Here is a 19,232-nt window from a genome sequence, read left to right on the forward strand (position 1 = left end):
TATATTTAAGGATTTGGGATTGCTGAAGTGATTGCTAGTAAGTATATACAATGCCTTTGTAATACCACTCAAAGAATCTGGATACTTTCTTTTAATTCAGAATTATTTTATAATATGTCTGAACCAAAAGATAGATCCCATCCAGAATTTTAGCCCTTCTTTGTCTTGTAGCAAAACGTACAACTATAGACATTGGAAAGACCCCAGATTTTCTAGAGTAGCAACATTTCTCCTTTGCCTTTATCTTCTTCCAACTCCTGTTGGCTATAGTTCAACAGAGCAACTAAGCACATTACTTAGTTCTCATTAAAGTCAGTGGGTGTTAAATTTATGCTTAATGCTAAGGATGCGCCTAAGTGCTTTTCTGCTGTGCAATGAGGTATTACCAAGAAAAAGCATTCACTGCAACAGTTAACAGGAAGTTGCTTTAAACTGTCATCCTCAATTATGCTGGAGTAGGTGATTCATGTGCCTGTATTCTTACAGTGTAGTATGCTATAAAGTTGGTCCATTGTGTTAAAACAAAAATCAGCAGACCAAAAAATAACAAACAACTCTCAATTTTTAAAATCCAGCCTCTGTATAGAAACAGCTCAAGCAGCACACTAGCCTATAGACACAGCTTGGCTATCTGAAAGTTGGAAGTAGGGCTCAGCTGTGCCTTGTAGACATCTGGATTTCAGTGTCTTTATGTAAATAGGTGTCTTAAGTTCCTGCTGTCATCAGTGGAGATGTTGTCAGTACTGATGGTGGCAATAGGGAACTGTTCAGCTTACCCTGAGGTTGAATATGTTGATTATTAGAGATATTTAGTTGTCTAAAATGGGTATCTAAAGCTATTTAAAGTGATTGTCCCCCTGTACTGGGCACTGCTGAGGCCACATCTCAAACACTGGGTTCAGGTTTGGGCCCCTCACTGCAAGGGGGACGTGGAGGTGCTGGAGCATGTCCAGGGAAGGGCAACGGAGCTGGTGAAGGGTCTGGAGCACATGTCCTGCAAGGAGCAGCTGAGGGAACTGGGGGTGTTTAGCCTGGAGCAAAGGAGGCTCAGGGGGACCTTATCGCTCCCTACAGCTGCCTGAGAGGAGGCTGTGGGCAGGTGGGGGTCGGTCTCTTCTCCCACATAACAAGGGACAGGACAAGATGAAACAGCCTCAAGTTGTGCCAGTGGAGGTTTAGATTGGATATTAGGAAAATTTTCTCCACTGAGAGGGTGGTCAAGCGTTGGAACAGGCTGCCCAGGAAGGTGGCTGAGTCACCATCCCTGGAGGTATTTAAAAGACATGTAGATGTGGTGCTTAGGGCTATGGTTTAGTGGTGGCCTTGGCAGTGCTGGGTTAATGGTCGGACTTGGTGATCTTAAAGGTCTTTTCCAATGTGAATGATTTTATCTGAGATACCATAGGATATCTGAAGCATTTAGCTGGGGCTAGTGGATATGCGGTGAGACCTATGTGCTCTGGAGTTGTCAGATAAAATATTTGGAGATGTTCCAAATGGTACTAGACTCCTGTATTAAGGCAACTGAATCAAACCTTAAGATGGCAATTGACTATAGTGGGAACTTAGAAACCCAGATTTTATTAGGCACCCTAATTTAGGTCACAGCCATCTGGAGCAAAATCCTGCCCTTGAAGTCTGTCTCGCAGTCAGCACTCAGAAGGGCTTCAGCAATTCCTGTGTAACTGATCTGAACATTAAAACAGTTACTACTAAATGAAAATTCTGGATTATTTACATACATTTTAGGTGAAAATGGTCTTCTAGGGTTTTCAGAACCCAGTTAAGTCAAGGCAAAAGACAGATACAGAAAAAGGTACAGAGTAGGTGCTGATGTACGTATCCTTCCCAGAGCTTAATATTCTAGATACCTTGAAAGCATGGGAATTAATTGGCCTTTAGAGAGCTGAAGAGGCACGGAGCAGAAACCTCAGTGTCAGTGAGTTTTCTCTAGGATATGGTGACATTGCTGCCCCTGGGGAAATAAAGTATTTTTCAGCATAAGCCAAGGAGGCACAATCATCTGCTGATGTTTCTGCTTTGCAGCCTGCTCTCTATTTCTTGCCTATTTATTCTCTTCTTGTGTGGATTTCAGACCGTGTAACACCCTTGGATAGTAATGGCAGTGGCTACTGGTTTGCTGCACATAGCAAACACACTCACGGCATCCAGATGGGAATGAACCTGTCTTTGTGAAAATCAAGTAAAAACTATGCCGCATGCATTGAAGGTGTTACCTCAAAAGCCCCATCTGTAACCGTCCCTCTGCATCAATATAAAGCTAGCTGAAAAATAAGGCCTCTTGTATTATCTGAACAGGGCTGAGGAAAGTGAGGAATGAGTATATGAATTCTACAATAAGGAATTATATTAATGGAAAGAAGAGTTAATTTTTGACTTGTGTTTGTGTGGATTAAAGTGGAATATGTTTGTGACTGCTGTATAATATTGGACAGGTGCTTTCCTAAGAGTTGCCTGACAGAGTCCTTTGTGTATTGTTTTCTGATCCCATTGCAGATATACATAAACTTATACATAAACTGTATTTGTTAAAGTGAAATGCAAGTGCGTTATAATGCTTTTTCCACAAAATTATTTTGATCTTCCTGAGTCATCTACACATGTTACTGATACAACTTTTTTGTAAGGTAAACTTGAATTTATTTAGAAGTTGTTAAATTTAGTTATAACACAAACCTAGTTACAGAAATTCTTAATGCACATATAAAGTAATCAGAAAATTGTTTTTTAAAAACAGTCAAACAACCAAAATAAAAATATATTTAGAATTTCACTAGTTGAATAATCCACCCAATTTGATTCCAGCAGTTTAGTCTGAGAGTTTTGCCTTTTTTTTCTTCTACAGAATACATTTTTTTCAGGGAGGTTGTCTGATCATTTACTAATAAAAGTCTGACCAGAAAGTAATGTAAAGATTTGAAATTTTTATCAGTTTTATGGGACACTGGATCAGATTGGAAGGTATTCAGATCAGGTCACATTAAGCATGCTATTTTCTTTCACCTATATTAAAACATTTCTTCAACTTGCTTTTGTCTCTGGACACCAAAAGCCATACCCTGGATTGAAAACCTGGGGTTTTAGAGGGTGCCATTAAGCGCTCTGTTGTTACTTTAGCAAGAGGGCAGACAGTTGATAAAACTCTCAGTGTTACAGACGCAGAAATTACCATGAGCACATGCAGGGACAGCGGAGCACAGCTTTCCACACTGCTGAGGAGTATGGAGGGGATGGTCATGCATGCAAAGCACTTAACAGATGATACACTTAGAAAGTATGACTGTGCTGATTAAGGGGAGCTAGCAGGACAGTATTGCTTTTGGTGCCTGATCTAGCTTGTTTAGAGCTCACTCAACTCTCTGCACTATTCTACATTGCCCTCCTCGGCATTTACTTAAAACAAAGCTGAGCTCTCATTCCTAGCCTTTTATTTCTTGTCAGCAGATGCCCAAGCATAGCAGTGTCAGTAATGCAGGAGACTGGCACTAAACAAAGTTTACAAAAAAGAAATAAGGATAGTTAATAGTGCTTTTTTGGATAGCAATTTTCATCTCCTGCTTGGCTTTTGTTCTCGATGATAAGCCAGCACAGTTATATCAAGATAGAATGTCACATGGTGTTCATTATATTTCAGTATGCCTATAGAGGTTAATAAAATCAAAATAGTTCTCATTCTGAGACTTCAGAAAAAGTCTGATTGGCCTGATTTCTTGGGCCTGACTTCTGTGTAGGGTTTTCTAAGACTGATAAAGAATGCACTCTGATAATCTTTTTTCTTTTTAAAATTCTCCTTTCTACTTGGAAGGATACCTAGAGTATTTTAATCCATGTTCACTTTGTTTTCTGTATTATTCTTTACTACTTTATTTTGTGATGCTTATATTTAATTACTTCTATTTAGAGTAAAGATAACAAGTTGTACAGTCACTAAAAGCAGTTGAGTTACTGCAGCTTAGTGAGATACTCCTCATTGTCTGAGTCATTGATTGAACACGGACTTCTAATCAATCCAAACATGAAATAAAAGATACTGGTTTAAGCCTCTATGAAAGGCTATCTATTTTTGCAAAGTGCTTTTTTCCCCCTGCATCTGAATTGTGACACTTAAAATTATTTTCTAAGAAGTCCCACTATCTTCTTCTAAAAAGGTATTTTTGGGACTCAAAACAGTAATAATTGGTAAGTAAGAACAGAAGTAGCAATATTAGAATTTATTGCTAAGATCACACAAAATGTATATTTCTCTGTAAAAAGGAATAAAAGGGCTAGGGCTTAAGAACAGCCATAGCACTGCAGTCTAAAAGACTGACTAGTCCAGTATCCTTTCTCCAGCAGGTCTGTATGCAGATGCTTCAGGAAAAAGAAAATAAAAGTGGGCAAACTGCAAGTATCTGCAACAGAATTTCCTCTAAAACTCTCCCAGCATCCAGCTCAGGAGACTTGTGTTGCTGAATGTGGGCTCTGTGTATCTGGTAATCTGTAATGGATTTCTGTTCCATGAGTTTGTTCATTCTCCCCTAGAAGCTGTGTTAACTTTGACATCCACAACAGCAACTGGGTTGTAAAGTTTTTCAATACTAAGCAGTGTCTTCTTGGTGTTTTCTGACTAGAAGAGAAGAGGAAAGCAATTGAGAATTCTGGGACTGTGAGGATCCACCTTTTTTAGCATGATTCTTTGTGTAGAAATAATACAGTTTTAATTCTCTGTCAGTTTCTCAGCTGTGAGTACACACAAAATTGAGCTGCTAATTATCCTTTTGGGGGCATTCAAAATGCTGTTGCCAGTTCCTATGAAGATACGCAAGTATCATTATAGTCAGTGTTTTCCTGGCAATACAGATTAGCAGGGTCTCTATTTGTTCCTATTTGCAGAGAAAGTTCCTATTTGCATTACAAAGGGGGAAAAAAATGATCCTTAATGGATGAGACAAAGTCTTGTAAAAGTGAATACTGAAGTGTGAAAGACACAGAGAAAACCCTTGGAGTCTTACAAAAAACCCCAGAGTGGGCCCTGGTGAAGTCCAGGTTCCAGAGAAGTCAATTTCAAAATTCTGTTGCTGAAAGATGAGGCTAAAATGTCACCTGTGTTTCTCAAATGCTAATTATTTCAGTGCTGATAAGTATTCTCACAATTACGGGAACTCACGGGAGTGGGCAGAGACTATATATGTATATATATAAACGTAGCTTAACGTTATAACAGCTGTCCACCGTTGTGTGCAACCGGGCTGTCACAGTGTTTGCCATGGTGGCAGTAGCCCGAGGTGCCTCATCTCCCCCGGCAGCCCTGCAGACCTGCAGCCTGTGCTGCTGTGCAGGAGGTGAAGCTTCAGGTGGGAATTCTGCAGCACGAGGGCTGCGGTATGTGCAGCTGGTGGCAGCAGCCTGGTGGGAACAGCAGATGCCCTGCTCGGGACTAACTGCTGTAAAATCCTTGTTCTCCCTTTCAGTCCAAGCAAGAGCGAAAGGAAAAAGAGACATGTATTTGCTTTGAGTCGTGAATAGGACCTGCACTGGTAGAAATTCCAGATTGTTAAATCCAAACCACGTATAGGAGAACACTGAAAAAAGCAGTGGGTGCTCACTTTAAAGCCCTCTGGTGGTGAGCTCCACGCTGAAGGAAAGCTGCTGATGCCTTACAGGAGGTGTTAGAGCAGAAAACCTGCTTCCCATAATTGTGTACTTGCACACCACTGTAGTACTGACCAGTAAGGAACCAGCTTCTGAGCTTGCTGGAACAGATCAGAGCCTCCACTGACTTCATTTTGCAGTTGGATGGCTCCAGAAAAACAGGAATATAGGCTTAGGTCTGTGTTTGTCAAATGCTTGCCATCTTACTAGGAAGAGGACAATTTGCTGCCCTGTTTCCTGATGTAGTGGCAGAAAGAATCAGATGGGGGGAAGTCTGCTGGAGGCTGTATGGAATTCTTAAAATAAAAATTTGTTTTTGCAGAACCCATTCACTGTGTGAGGATGCGTCTTCAGAACTGCAGAGAGTCATTTCTGTGGAGGAAAGACATGTATCTGAACCCCAGACGAGCTCCTTCACAGGCAGAGGAGCAATGGCAAGGTAACGGGCTAATACCATTTCCAGTATTAAGGTTAACTTGTTGAAAGAGACTGATCACAATTTGGAGGCAACGTAAGAACAACCATCACTTTTCAAAGAAAATGGATGGAGTCCAACTGAAAAAAGCCTATAAAAAGTATCAGAAGCTGCTTTTGACTAATTCTAAACTCGTCACTTACTCGTTACTTACACTTACTTCTATTTCACAATAAAAACCTTAGAATCCTAGGGATGCTGAATGAGCTTACACAAATTAGTCTGAACACAATAAAGCAGATTATTTTCCAACCTGATCACGTAAAAATATATTGAACGCTGAGGAAATGCATGAAGTGAGGCCAGACTGTAAAATAAATGGGTAAGTGTTTGGTTCTGGCTGATAGCTGATGCAATGTTTGCTTCCTATCAAATAGGATGTACTGATTGTTCATTTGTTGGTAGATGGCTTTGGTAAGGGAGGAGACAGGGGCCCTTCTGTTGGAAGTGCAAGTGTTTCTCTCAGTTTTTAGAATCCAGTTATGTTTATAATTGATTGGGAGCCTTAGTCAGCAAAATCAAAGTCAACCATTTGCTTAAGTAATTTACTTTACCGGGACTTAAACGTAAACCTGAAGTGGAGCTTCAAAAACTTACTGTGTCTGCTTTAAATATCCCCAGCTGAGAGTACAGAGCTCTGTCTACAGATACCATTGCTACAGACAATACAGATCATGCTCAGTTGAAGCATGTATATTTCAAAGAGGAAAGAAAAAAAATCATTATAAAACTAGAGTCAGTTAAAGATTCAGCTTTTTGGATGGTGAAGAATAAACTTTCATTTCCCTGCTTGGTTTTCAGACAGTGACACCACTGGTGTAGATTACAAATCTGCCACAAGTTGGTTTTAGGTGGAAAACGATTGTAGGTGTGTGTGTTGTGTGAAAACATAAACCACATGAATATGTAAACTCATATTGCAAACTTCCTTTTTAATCTTTGTTCATGTTGTTCTGTACCTTTTTTTCAGGATAGTTTGAATTACACGTGTGTGGCTACACTTATGCTCTGAATATACAAGGAAGCCTGTGATGAAAGCATGAATGCATAGCAATTTACATATCATGGTAACGTAACATGCCTCTTGAATGCAGAGTCTCAAAGACCTAAGACAGCAACATTTGATGGACTTGACTGAGTATCTCACTTCAAGATACAAAGGACAAAAAAGTGAAAATTCTATTTCTTTGTACAAATGGAGAGGCTCTCAATGTCATTTAGTAAAATATGTTTGCTCCTTAACTGACAGGTCTCATCAAAATGCTTTATTTTCTAATTTAAGTAAGAACATCCATAGTGGTATTACTCCTTACCACTTCTTATGTGAAAACTGAGTTCTTCTCAGGCAAAGAGAAATTCTGTAGCTTAATTTCATGCAGCATTTTTTTAATAGAGTGAGGAATCTATTAAATAATTTCAGACTTTTATGTGGAGCTTTTCTTTTGCGCTCTTTGTAGGCTTTGAATTCTCTTAATTGTTGGCGGTTGTAGATGATTTACATGATACTGTCTTGGTGTAGTGCTGAAGAACAAGACATATATTTTTCTAATTTCTGATATGTGATATTATTCCTACCTTTTTTGTCCTTTTTATTTTAGGGTAAGAGAATTTGGGCAAGATCTATGAGGGGATGTAGTTAGGCCCTTGAGAACTGCAATCAAGAGGCAGATGTACTTTACCATAAGGTTTAAGTTGTTCATATCAACCTATTTGTGGATTCTGAGCATATGTAGTACTAGCTGATAGAGAGAAAATGTAAAGAGCTTGTCTTAAGTAGCCTGAGGTCTCTCTAAGAACTTAAGCATTGTTCAGGATTTCATTACGCTGTCTTTGAGGCCAAGTTTGGGAAACCTGAATTAACACCACTTTCCTCTAAACTAGACTGCTGATAGGAAATAATATATTGTGTGGGTAATAAATACAATAACTTTTGTAGATTTCAGTCTCCATTATTTTCAATTTTTCAGAAAGATGTTTCCTTTTGAACTTTGTCAGAAAGCATTGTAAACATTCATAATGTGAACTTTGAGTAGAGAGATACATATTGATACAGTGATAATTTAATTATGCTGTCGTGATTGTTTGCTTAGCTCATTTCAGTGCTCTGCTAGAAATCTAGGATGAGGAAATAATGCTCCCCATGCATTAGACAGGTTTATATGTGATAGTCAATTAATACGTTTGCAGACAGACCCTTTAAAAACACAGGGAACGTGGCTGAAATTTTATCATTCCTTATTCCAAAGTCCATCCTCCCTCACCCAGCTATTCAGTTTTTATTTCCACTGTGTGTACCAGCCCTTGAGCATGTGATCCTGTGAGCATTTTATATCTCCTAATTCTGTCAGACCAGGATTCCCCCGTTATCATGTCAGAAGTTTGTCAGTAGTCAACTGCTCCACCCCAAGCACTTGGTTTGCCCCCACTTGACAAGAGTATTCTTCTCTTGCTCCTGAGGTGCTGGTAGAGTAGACTAGGAACTGATGTGTGAGATACTTTCCTGATCCATTGCAAAATGTGATGTATGAAATTGTGGGAAGTGACTGAGTTCACACAGGTAATGCATCAAATTTAATTTTGTAGGCAGGTGGAGAAAAATCCTCCTGGGCTACTCTTTGCGGGGATGTTTGGAGCCATCTGATGCTTTTGTCTGGTTCAATGATGTATGTCTGTTCTGTGCAGGCTGTCACGATTTGTCATATCTGTGAGGTCATGGGCCACAAGACATCTGCACCACGAAGACCAAAGACCCGATTCTTTCCTAGAACGTATCCGAGGGCCAGAGCTCATAGAAGTGTCCAGTAGGCAAAGTAACATCCGCTCCTTTCTGGGTATGCGTGAGCGCCCCGGGGGAGTAAACAGGTAAGAAGATGTGTTTATACTTTAAACGAAGATGACTGAGGTTATGGCATTTTCTTGGTGATTAGGATGTGAGTTTTATTTTAAGAAGAGGGTAAGGAGCTTAGTGTGGGAGATGAACAGGATATCTAATGCTGCCCGGGAATCTTCACATAACAGAAGTGTTGCAGCTTTCAGCTGAATTTCTCTTTCCCCCTCAAACACACTGTGGCAAAGATCTTGAAGTAGAGGATTCTGATCATGCTGCTTCAGGTAGAATGGTTTCTTAGAAGTGGAATTTTATCATATGCTACCTGTGCAACTTGATGTTGCTAAACTCCTCTCTGCTGAAGATGAATGCAATTTCAATTTCAAGAGTCTAGGTTGTTGCTAGTTGTGGCTTTTCAGGACATTAATATTATGCACATTATCTGCAAGCATTAGGAAACTCCAAACACACAGTTGTGCAAAATGTGTCATGGCTTTGTTACACCTACTTAGGTGTTCAGCTGCTAACATTACAGAAGGCTTCTGATGCAAAAATGAGAAAATCTGGCTGCTGACTTAACTTACTGGCACATAGTCTTTGGTATGGAAGACAAGTTCAGTCTTAAAGTTTTTCCAATAAAACAACAGAAGCTTGCAAGAGAAACCTTTATGTGTTTACAGTCTTTTGACTTGATAAATTATTACTACTTTATAAATACATGATACAGTGTTTTAAACAACTCCAGCTAAAAGAGAAAAATGAAGTCCCAAGACGTAAGTGGACTTTCTATTTGTCATTATGCTTTGAAGCATAGAATCCCATGTTTTTTTGCATAAAGATTGGTGGGTAAGCAAGTAATGAGTTGATTTGTTTCAAAATATCAGCTAGTAATTCAGATTAAAGCAAGAACCTTTGAAGAGCTATGCATGATGCAGGTTACCTTGATTTGTTGTGGTCCAGCACAGCCTTGTTACCTTCACTTGATCTACTCCTTAGAAATTAGCTCAAAAGTACATTTTGTTGAATTAACCAGACTGAATTTTCAGAAGTCTGGAACAGTAGCAACTGCAGACTTGAAGTAATTAGAGAGGACAACATTGATCCTGGGCCAACAAACCTCTATATAAAGCTATTAGAAGTGAATTTGGGAGTATCTTTGCCTTCTCAGTTTTACACTGTTGCCACGTGACAGTAACTCCTAGTTGTTCTAGTTCTACCATGAGGGCTTAATTCTGGCAGGTGTGCTTGTTAATTATCCACAAGTCTTGACACTGCATCTGTGAAGACTTGAAAGGATTGAAGAAAGCTTAAAAAAAAAAAAAAAAAAAAAAGTAGCCAGATGAGTACGGAGCTAAAATTAGTCAGATGCATGTTGCCATGCACTAATACACCTGAGAACAAGCTTCAGACATCAGCACGAGGTAAAAAGAAACCGCTCCCCTTGAAGTAGTTATGCAAAGGCGCTTATCACGGCAGTCAAAGTTGACCTTCCTAATCTCATCAGTGCATATGTGAGAAGCTAGTAAGTCAGGCCGTCGTGTTGCTAAACACGTGTATGAAATACCAACAGTCTTTACACTCTTTAATGTGTTTTATTTAACCTGCTGCAGTCACTGGCCCTTGGCCAGGCTTAATGTCAACTATAGCAACAACACCAACGAAGAGTAAGTACTGGTAACTCCCAAACACCTTTCTGCCACTAGTTCCTTCTCTTTTCCTATTTCCAGCCTAGTAACATTTGTAGTATAGACTCCTTATCTCTTCCTGAGCCTTTCCCGAGAATATAGTTTAATTATAAAGAAAGATCTAGTTTTCTTAGTATGAAAAGCATCCTTCTTGCTCCCTGTGAACTTGTTTTTGTCTGAAGTTACCCTTACCTCTCAAGGAATGAATTTGATTCAGCATTTAGTCCCTACCTCCTCTAGTTCAGCTGGCTGATTTTACTGTATTGCTGATTGATTTATTAATTCTTCGGTTTTGAGGTGACATTCATATATTGGTTTTCTAATAGTGATTTTCTTCTTGTAACGCACTATTTTTTGCAAATTGTAACGTCCCTTTTTGCAAATCAAGTGCCCCTGGAATTTCAAGCTGTCAAATGAGAAGTGGGTACTGATCAAGGTACCAAGAAAACACTCACGTGTGCAGTCTAAATGAAAACTAACAGTCTTCTTAAAATGTGTGTTTCAGTTCAGCAGTTATTGTTGGTGTAGATGTAGAGGAAGTGACAGGCAACGTAGTAAGACTTGCATTGCAACAGAAGCTCTGACAGAAGCTTTGGAGCCTGTTTTATGTATTTGACAAGATATTTCACGTTGTTACACCAAAGAGAAATCTCATGAAAAGGTGAAGAGCTCCTGTAATTTAAAATCACCCAACACCAATGTATGTTGCAAGCTGAGGACGCACCTGCTCTGTAGCATCCAGCAGCAGACCTGTTCGCACACATGATGATAGTGAATTTTTTTTTCATTGCTTTCCAGATGAAAACAAAAATTAAAAATAATCAGGACAGTTTCTGATTATGTCAGAAATAGTGCTGGGCAAATCTTGGTTTTTTCTTCAAATAGTTCCATCATGGGCTAGTTCAAACTGTACATTTTAAATGATGCTGCAAAATCTCTGTGCACATACATGAACAAGAGGTCTTCCTTTTCCTCAAGCAACTTTTTAGTTTGGTTTGCATAACTTTTATTAAAAAGGAAATTCAGTGTGCAGTGAATGGTGACAGAAATGTGCAGAACTTTATTCACATTGGTATAAAAAAAGTGCAAAAATCCTGGAGCTTAGCCTCCTAGTCAGGGCCCAAAGGACCGATTAAGATGGAAGTGCTGCTTTCTTACTCTGTTTCTGACAATGACTCATGTACCTTGGGCAAAACTTTGATCCTTCCAATGTTTCATTATTTTTAAATGAAGACAACACCTGCCTGTCTACTTGCCTGACAGTGTGAAACACACTTGATTTGAAAACTACATGACAGATGAGAAATGTAAATATTTGACTCATTCAAAGATTGTGACAGTGTTTTTACAGGGGCTGATGAAGATATGTTTTCTAAGTCTGAAGGTGCATGCTCCTTTTAATGTGCTGGAAACACAGAATGGATGCCACTGTATTGCTATCAAAGACGGCAGACACAAATAACACTTTTATTAGTTACTGGATTCCAGTTTACTCAGTAGCACTGATAAAAAAGATGCAGGTCTTTTTAAAGCTTCAGGATTTTCATTATGTTAAACACCTAAGAGTACCTGCCTTCGGGGAACTGTAGGTGATGCTTTCAAGTCTTTGATTACAGCCGACCTTTTCCTCTGAGTGACTTCCACCACCAGACTACAAGTAGGTGAGAATATGATACATTGGGAGTTACACAATGGAAAGATGAACAGAGGGCACAGAAATAGAAGAAACTCACTTATGAAAGATACATGTAGTTGACAGATGAGTTTGTAGGAGATCTCGGGCCAGAGAACAAGTATTGGCTTTAGATGCCACTGCTGTGTAGAAATTAGCCTTGGTAAATGGAAAACTGCTTTTTTGAGTTGAGATGCATGTGTAAACAGAAGATTGGTCGACCCAAAGGTTCTTTCCTCCTCCAATTATGCTCCCTTGCAGTGTATAATTTTAAAGGTTTCGGTGGTGTTGGTCAGCTTGAGGTGTGCAAGATCTCAGCATTTTTTAGCAAATGGAGAAGAATGTCTGAGCAAACACAGACACCTGCATCTGAACTAGGCAACCCATTCTTCCTTTGCAGTTGATGGAAAGAAAAAATTGCTTTTAGGGCACAGATCATCTTGTAAATGTGGAGTATGAGGTATGGATTATCTCATAGATACAGTAGGTCTCAACTGTGGAGATCTGAAACAGGTTGGCTTAATCATTTTGACTGTAAATCATTTCTAAAATAACTACTCTGTAGTTAAATGCGACACGCCTCTTTTCTCTGCATTTGCTGCTTTTGTTCAGACATTGACTGGGATTCTTCTCCGAGGCAATTGTTGAAGCCAGAGGTAATTAATTAATTATATCTATGTTGCTTTTGAAGAACTGTGAGAGGAAATTCAGCTTTATTTCATTTAATTACCATTAAAGCTTCAGGCAGTCACTATGAGGTTTTGGATATGCAAAGAATATTGACAGTTTTTTAGGCCATTTGAAATTCTATTATCATTTGGTAGATTTTAAATGCCTGATTCTAAAGAAAGAAACAAACTGGAAGCATTTAATTAAAATCAGCCAGGTAAACTGATGTCTGCAAAGGTCAGGAAAGCGTGGGTGACTAATGAGCAGAATCAGCCAGCTGGTTACCTGATGTGATGGTGTGGTGGTATTTGAGAGGTCCCAGCCTGCAAACCGTTTTTACCGGTTGGATCCCTGTCCTGCTCTGTCCAGAGTCTAGTTTAGTTTCCTGTACCTCAGCATCCACCCTCTCTCTTAACTGCTAGAATATTGGTAATATTGCTAAGCCTTACATTATGTTGTACAGAAAAAAGGAAGAAAAGAAAGAGGTTAAAGAGGAAAAGAAAGAGGAAAAAAAAGAGGAAAAGAAAGAGGAAAAGAAAGATGACAAGAAAGAGGAAAAGAAAGATGACAAGAAAGATGACAAAAAAGATGATAAAAAAAAAGAAGAGTAAGTATAAAGAATGAATGTGTGCTTGTAACACACCTCCTACACTACAAGGCATGGTGTGGCATTTCATTGTTACACTTCCACGACAATTATTGTTCTGTAGGTTGCAGAACTGTCAAATCTTTAATATGTTTCCCCTTTGGAAAGGTGCAACTGCTCAAAAACTTGTTGCATCTTTACGACCTATGTTTACACTTGTCACAAACAGCTTCCTAGGTCAGTAAAAGGGAATTCAGCTATCTCTGGCTGCTTTGATTTGCTGTTGAAAATCACTTTTTTACTATGAGGGCATTTTAGGACAGCAGCCTGCTTTGCAGATCTACACAGGCTTTTCATTGTTCCACAATGTCCATAATGATTCAGAGCAGATGAACCAAAAGTCTGGTTTGGACAAGGAGCAAAAATCCTACATGTAGAAAATTACAGATTTACTAATAACTTTAGGTGTTACACTGACTAGCATATTTAATTGCTTAATATGGTGCAGTTCATTAACCGAGATAATTAGAATGCTTTTAACAGAAATGGATCCTGCTCTTGTTTTGCTCCCCCAAAGCTGACCCAAGTGTAGTACAATTTAGTATTAATAGTCATTAAAAATAACGATGATAGCATATAAAAATATGCATTTGAGTAGACTTCACAGTTAAGGAGTATGTTAGAGTAATATACTGGAAGTTTGTATGTATGCATATGGTAGCAAGTGCAATGTAGGCTTGGGGACATGTAGTTAGGAACTGCTTCCAAAGGTGGTTTTCAGCCTGGGCAATGTGAATTCTTACTTTTTCCAAAGTTGGGTGAAGCAGATAGGGTGAAGCTGATATTTGGTATCTCATCTAGAGCTGCCTGCACGGATACTTTCTCTTAGGCATCTGTGTGTTCATCATGAGATATGCTGCCTCCAGAAGAGGGAGATCCAGCAGGTCACTTCATTACATTTCTAGTGTAAATCTGCACGTTTCACTTTACAGGAAGAAAAAAGAGATATTTGTGTTAGATCCTTCAAGCAATATTTACTACAACTGGCTGACCATAATTGCAGCACCCGTGTTCTATAACTGGTGTATGCTCGTGTGCAGGTATGGATTTAAGTTAATAATTTTAGGTTTCAAATTCAGTGTCTCATTGTGTTTCCTATATAAATCATCCTCTAATCTCCCTGCAGTATTTTTTGGGTGAGTTACCTAGAAGATTTACGGTTCATATACCCATAGGGATATATGATATACATACCACTGAGAATAGATGACCGATGTTTCTTTTTTACCTTTTTGTCTAAAACCGGTTTGTTGTAACTTGCAACAAGTCCTTGTGAGCAGCTGGCTGTGGCCTTTGTGTGCCACCTCCTGGCTAGATGCAGAGGTATGCCTTGGCCACTGCAGGCTCAGTAACCACTGCTAGAGACAGGTCTTCTCATCACCCAGTAGAGAACAGAAGGGAGGGGTGTGGGCAGTGTTGGGTCATCTTAAATTAGTATCATGCATCTATAGATATTTGAAGGGGAGGAAGATTTTACTCGAGTATTTATTTTCCCTTGCAAAATGCGGAAATCAGTTTGAGTCAAAGAAAAAAAAAAAAAAGATGATGAGGAGAAATGAGGATGGCTTACCATTCAAAACCAGATCTTGTATTTGGGAATTATCTTAATGGACATGTGTATCCCATGAAATCTGATGCGTGTTTAATTGTACAGATGTGTGCATTCCTCCTAGATAAGTGCACTTGTGTGGCATATATGTGTTTAAGTTTTGTTCCTGATCTGAACATCTTTTAATTCTGAAGGATCCTAGTTTCTGTTTAGACATCGTTCTAGTGTGCAGATGTCTAGGCATGGGGATACGCTGCCTGTAATTCTTCAGTGCCAGTAATGTGCGCTAACATGCTGCTAGGACACACGTTGCAGGTACTCTGCTTATGCAGTTGGTGTAAATGTTTCTTGTTTGTCTGTCCTTGTTTCTTTAGAGCCTGCTTTGATGAGCTACAAGCTGACCATCTTAAATTATGGGTGTTCTTGGATTATAGCTCCGATATCATCTATGTTATTGACATGCTTGTCAGATTCAGAACAGGTGAGTCCTTCTGGGGTTTTACAGTGTTTTCAGATACAGCATGGGTATAAACGCTGGAAAGCAGAAATTCCTGTGGAGTCTGACCAGCGTAGTATCCCGTCTCCAGCACAGCCCAATAGTGGGGACTCTGGGGAGATGAAGTGTCTGATCAGCTTGGATTGTTTTAAGGCTGGACATCCCAACATCTGCACTTCACTTACCTCAAAATTCAGTTCTGTCAGTGCCTGCCAGGCATGCCAAGTGCTGACTGAAATAGCTGCTGCATGGGGAAGGGAGAATAAGGCACTTTGCTTGTCGTGATCATGGTATATTGTTTGTGCTCTTGTGAGCAAGAAACCAACAGCAGCCCACAAGTGCTGCTTTCTTAGCCAAGCTGTGCAGCATCCTGCTCAGAAGTGATGACTGAGTTGGTCAAGTGCAAGACCTGGCACCTGTCTCAGCCTAGAGCCTGCAGCCTTCTGCTGGAACCTGCAAGGCTGCCCCTCTGCCACCAACTGTCCCTGCAGCCTCTGCCGGGGCCTGGCTGGGTCTCCCACTGCCTGCTGGTGGTGTAGGGGCAACCAAGGAGGGTGATGGGGTGGGATTAACCCAGGCACCTCTGCTTAGGTCCTGCCTTCCTGAAGGAAGTGTGAACCTGTGAGGGCTGTGCCACGTCACCTTCAGCATCCTGTCCCTGTTTCTGTAGCTCAGGAGCATGCCCAGCCGATACAGATTCTAGCCTTAAAGGGAGATCTGTTTTAAGCTAAACAAGGCCATAATATAGGCCTAAGCAATCACATACAGTGATCCACACCATTAAATTGCTAGAATAGTCCTTGATGTACTTTGGTGCATGAGCGTTGGTGTGTGCCAGCTAGCACTCTCAGGCAGTGTCTGGGCACAGCTGGAAGGACAGCAGAGGTTGGGTGTTGTTCACGGTATCATTTCTGAAGGGGGCTGGGAGAACTTACATGTGAATAGAAGCTGTCATGGCAGCTGGTCTCAGGGCCAGAAAACGTTTCCTGGCTTGTTCTATTTACTGGTATGGATGCATCCCCAAAATGTGCCTTGAAAGGGTCCGAAACCACACTGATCACTATAAAAATGAGAGTTCCTTTAAATCTTTTATTTTCACATTTATTTTGATTTTTTTTTAAACCGTGCTGACAGCTTGACATTAATTATGGCTTGTGAGAAGTTGTAAACATTATTACAAGACAGAGGCTAAAATGCTGTCATGTTGGGAAGCAGTCAACTCATGGCAATCCAAATTCTTAAACTTAGCAAGCACCTTGTTCAACAAGGAAGTCTATTTCAGATAGCAGCCTAAATCACAAGACCGCTATATTTGAAGCGGGGCAGGGGGGCTTCATCTTCTTTGTGTGGTTAAAATGTTGATTGTGCCAGCTAAATTTCTCTTCTGCAGTTATACCTGTTATCGTAATGGGGAAAAAAACGAGCAGAAAATGTTGATTGTGCCAGCTAAATTTCTCTTCTGCAGTTATACCTGTTATCATAATGGGGAAAAAAACGAGCAGAAACTGGACATGTCCAGGCAATGCAAGTTACAAAATTTCCATAGGCTGTCCTAGTAATGATTGTATGGCCGTTAAAGCGTGGTTGGAAGGTCAGCTTTGCAGGCCTGGATCGGAACTGCAGAATTGCTGCAGAGATCCCTTGAACACTTAGGTACAGGTGTCTGCTGCAGTTTCAGGCACTCAGATAAGGAAGTAGCTTCTTTTAAGTGCTGAGATCTTTGTCAGCTCTCTTAACAATGCCTCCTGGTTCTGTCTGTGCCTGCTGCCTTTTTCTAACAGCCTGCAAGGTCCACCTGCCCTGAGGCAGAGGTCCTGGAAGCTTCTGGGGAGGAGCGTGACTCCCTGCTGTCTAAGGGCAGAGACAGGCTTTCAACTGGGACCTGGGTAGCCCTGCGACTATCGTGGTCCACATCAGCTCCTCTGTGGTGCATTCCTGTCTAGCTGCAGGGCCAGTTTCACTGTGTTTCACCTATGTGGTGACTCTGCACTGTGGAGCAGAAAAGATCCATGTCTCTCAGTGGCTGCTTGTGTTTAGCATACCTTACGTTTTAATGCTTTCAAAAGCTTTTACTATAGGACTTCAGTTCTGTGAGGGAGGCAAAAAAAGAGCTGAGGAGCTTTTATCTCCCTTCAGGAAGAAGGTGTTTTCAAAGTTATTTTTAATAATTTTGAGTCAGAAATTCATCTGCCTGGCCAACTTTTCTGTTCAGTTGCATGACTCTTAATATTTGACCAGCTTTTTCAGTAGTTTTCTGGGAGGTAACACATTCATGGCACAGGAACTACTTCCATTTGTAGTCACCATCAGTTTGCAGATATCCAAAAACAGATACACACATAGACATGTGCAGTTACACACATGCACATAACAGAAGTACAGCTGGGCTGTGCAGGGCACAAAGAAATGCAGCTTGGTCTTTCTCAGCAGATGCTTCCCTGAGAAAACTGCTGCTTGTAGATTGCTAAGGGATTAACAAAATGTGATAATCCCCCATACATAAGGAATGGTTTGCTTTTCTCTCAGTGGACTTCTCCTGACTGGCCTAGCGGGCAGGCAGTTGACCCCCACCCGCAATTGCATCAAGTATCTTGCAGTGCATAGGCTGTTCCCTGTGAACATTTCCAGAGCCTTGAGCTTTCAGAGGTACAAAACAGCACTGTGGCTGTACTGCTCAGGCAGCCTTTCTATGTTATAGCTGACCTTCCAACCACGCTTTAACGGCCATACAATCATTACTAGGACAGCCTACGGAAATTTTGTAACTTGCATTGCCTGGACATGTCCAGTTTCTGCTTGTTTTTTTTCCCATTACGATAACAGGTATAACTCAGGCATCTCTTACACAGATGCAGTCTGCTTTAAGGTCTCTTACTGCAGTTTATGTCTTCTTATAATTTTTTAGACTCCAAAATACTTTCCAAAGTCTTCGGGTGAAGAAATACCAATATACAAAATTCTGCTTAGTAGCTCTCTCACTAGAAACACAAAAAAGTTGCAAAGGGTTTTCCCCAAATGAAAAGGAAAATCCTGTCAGCTTTAATATTGGGCACAAGAGGAAAAGCATAGCTTGGGGAGGGGAAAAAACTGGATTTCTTTATCTCAAGGTTATTTATATTGTTTGGAAAGATTTCCATCAATCCATTATGCGTACTTATTCTTGGTATTTATTTAAAAATATTCCACTCTGATTTTATACACAACTGCTTAACACTTGCTTAACTTCAGTTATGACTCATGCCAATGATTCATGAAAAATGAGACAGTTTTGCAAAGATAACTAAAAGAAAAAGATACAGCTATCCCAGAATAGGGTGGAAAACTGTAGGGAGCACTGTGGTAATTATAGAGTCACTGCTCTTTATCATTATATGTCTTCTCTGAAACTCAGTTGAAGTATTTAAATTTGCACTTAAATGTTTTTCATTAAATGAACTTATAGTGTATCAATGTCTTACGCAGAACAGTACAAATTGTAATGTTCAGATATCTGAAATGTAAGTCACTCAGTACTGTTGACTGTATTTTCATTCTAACAAGGAAAATATGTATTTTTATTCT

The 19,232-nt window shown here is 40.1% G+C and overlaps 1 protein-coding gene and 1 long non-coding RNA gene across 4 annotated transcripts in view; one reads left to right on the forward strand and one right to left on the reverse strand.

Annotated features, from left to right (window-relative positions):
* Window positions 1–19,232, forward strand: part of CNGA3 (cyclic nucleotide gated channel subunit alpha 3) — a 45,288-nt gene that overhangs the window by 17,140 nt on the left and 8,916 nt on the right. For all 3 annotated transcript variants that reach the window (XM_040584813.1, XM_040584811.1, XM_040584810.1), the window contains exons 3-8: window positions 5,975–6,091; window positions 8,810–8,989; window positions 10,565–10,618; window positions 13,444–13,587; window positions 14,559–14,666; window positions 15,550–15,656. In XM_040584813.1, the coding sequence (XP_040440747.1) occupies window positions 5,975–6,091; window positions 8,810–8,989; window positions 10,565–10,618; window positions 13,444–13,587; window positions 14,559–14,666; window positions 15,550–15,656 (710 nt within the window). The remainder of the gene's footprint in view (window positions 1–5,974; window positions 6,092–8,809; window positions 8,990–10,564; window positions 10,619–13,443; window positions 13,588–14,558; window positions 14,667–15,549; window positions 15,657–19,232) is intronic.
* LOC121083921 lies at window positions 16,757–19,231 on the reverse strand. Its single transcript, XR_005826528.1, has 2 exons — window positions 17,143–19,231; window positions 16,757–17,067 (listed from the first exon to the last, which is right to left on the reverse strand). It is a non-coding gene; the product is annotated as an uncharacterized LOC121083921 (long non-coding RNA).

Source organism: Falco naumanni, chromosome 2 (genome assembly GCF_017639655.2).
Source record: "Falco naumanni isolate bFalNau1 chromosome 2, bFalNau1.pat, whole genome shotgun sequence".
Classification (NCBI taxonomy): Eukaryota; Metazoa; Chordata; class Aves; order Falconiformes; family Falconidae; genus Falco; species Falco naumanni.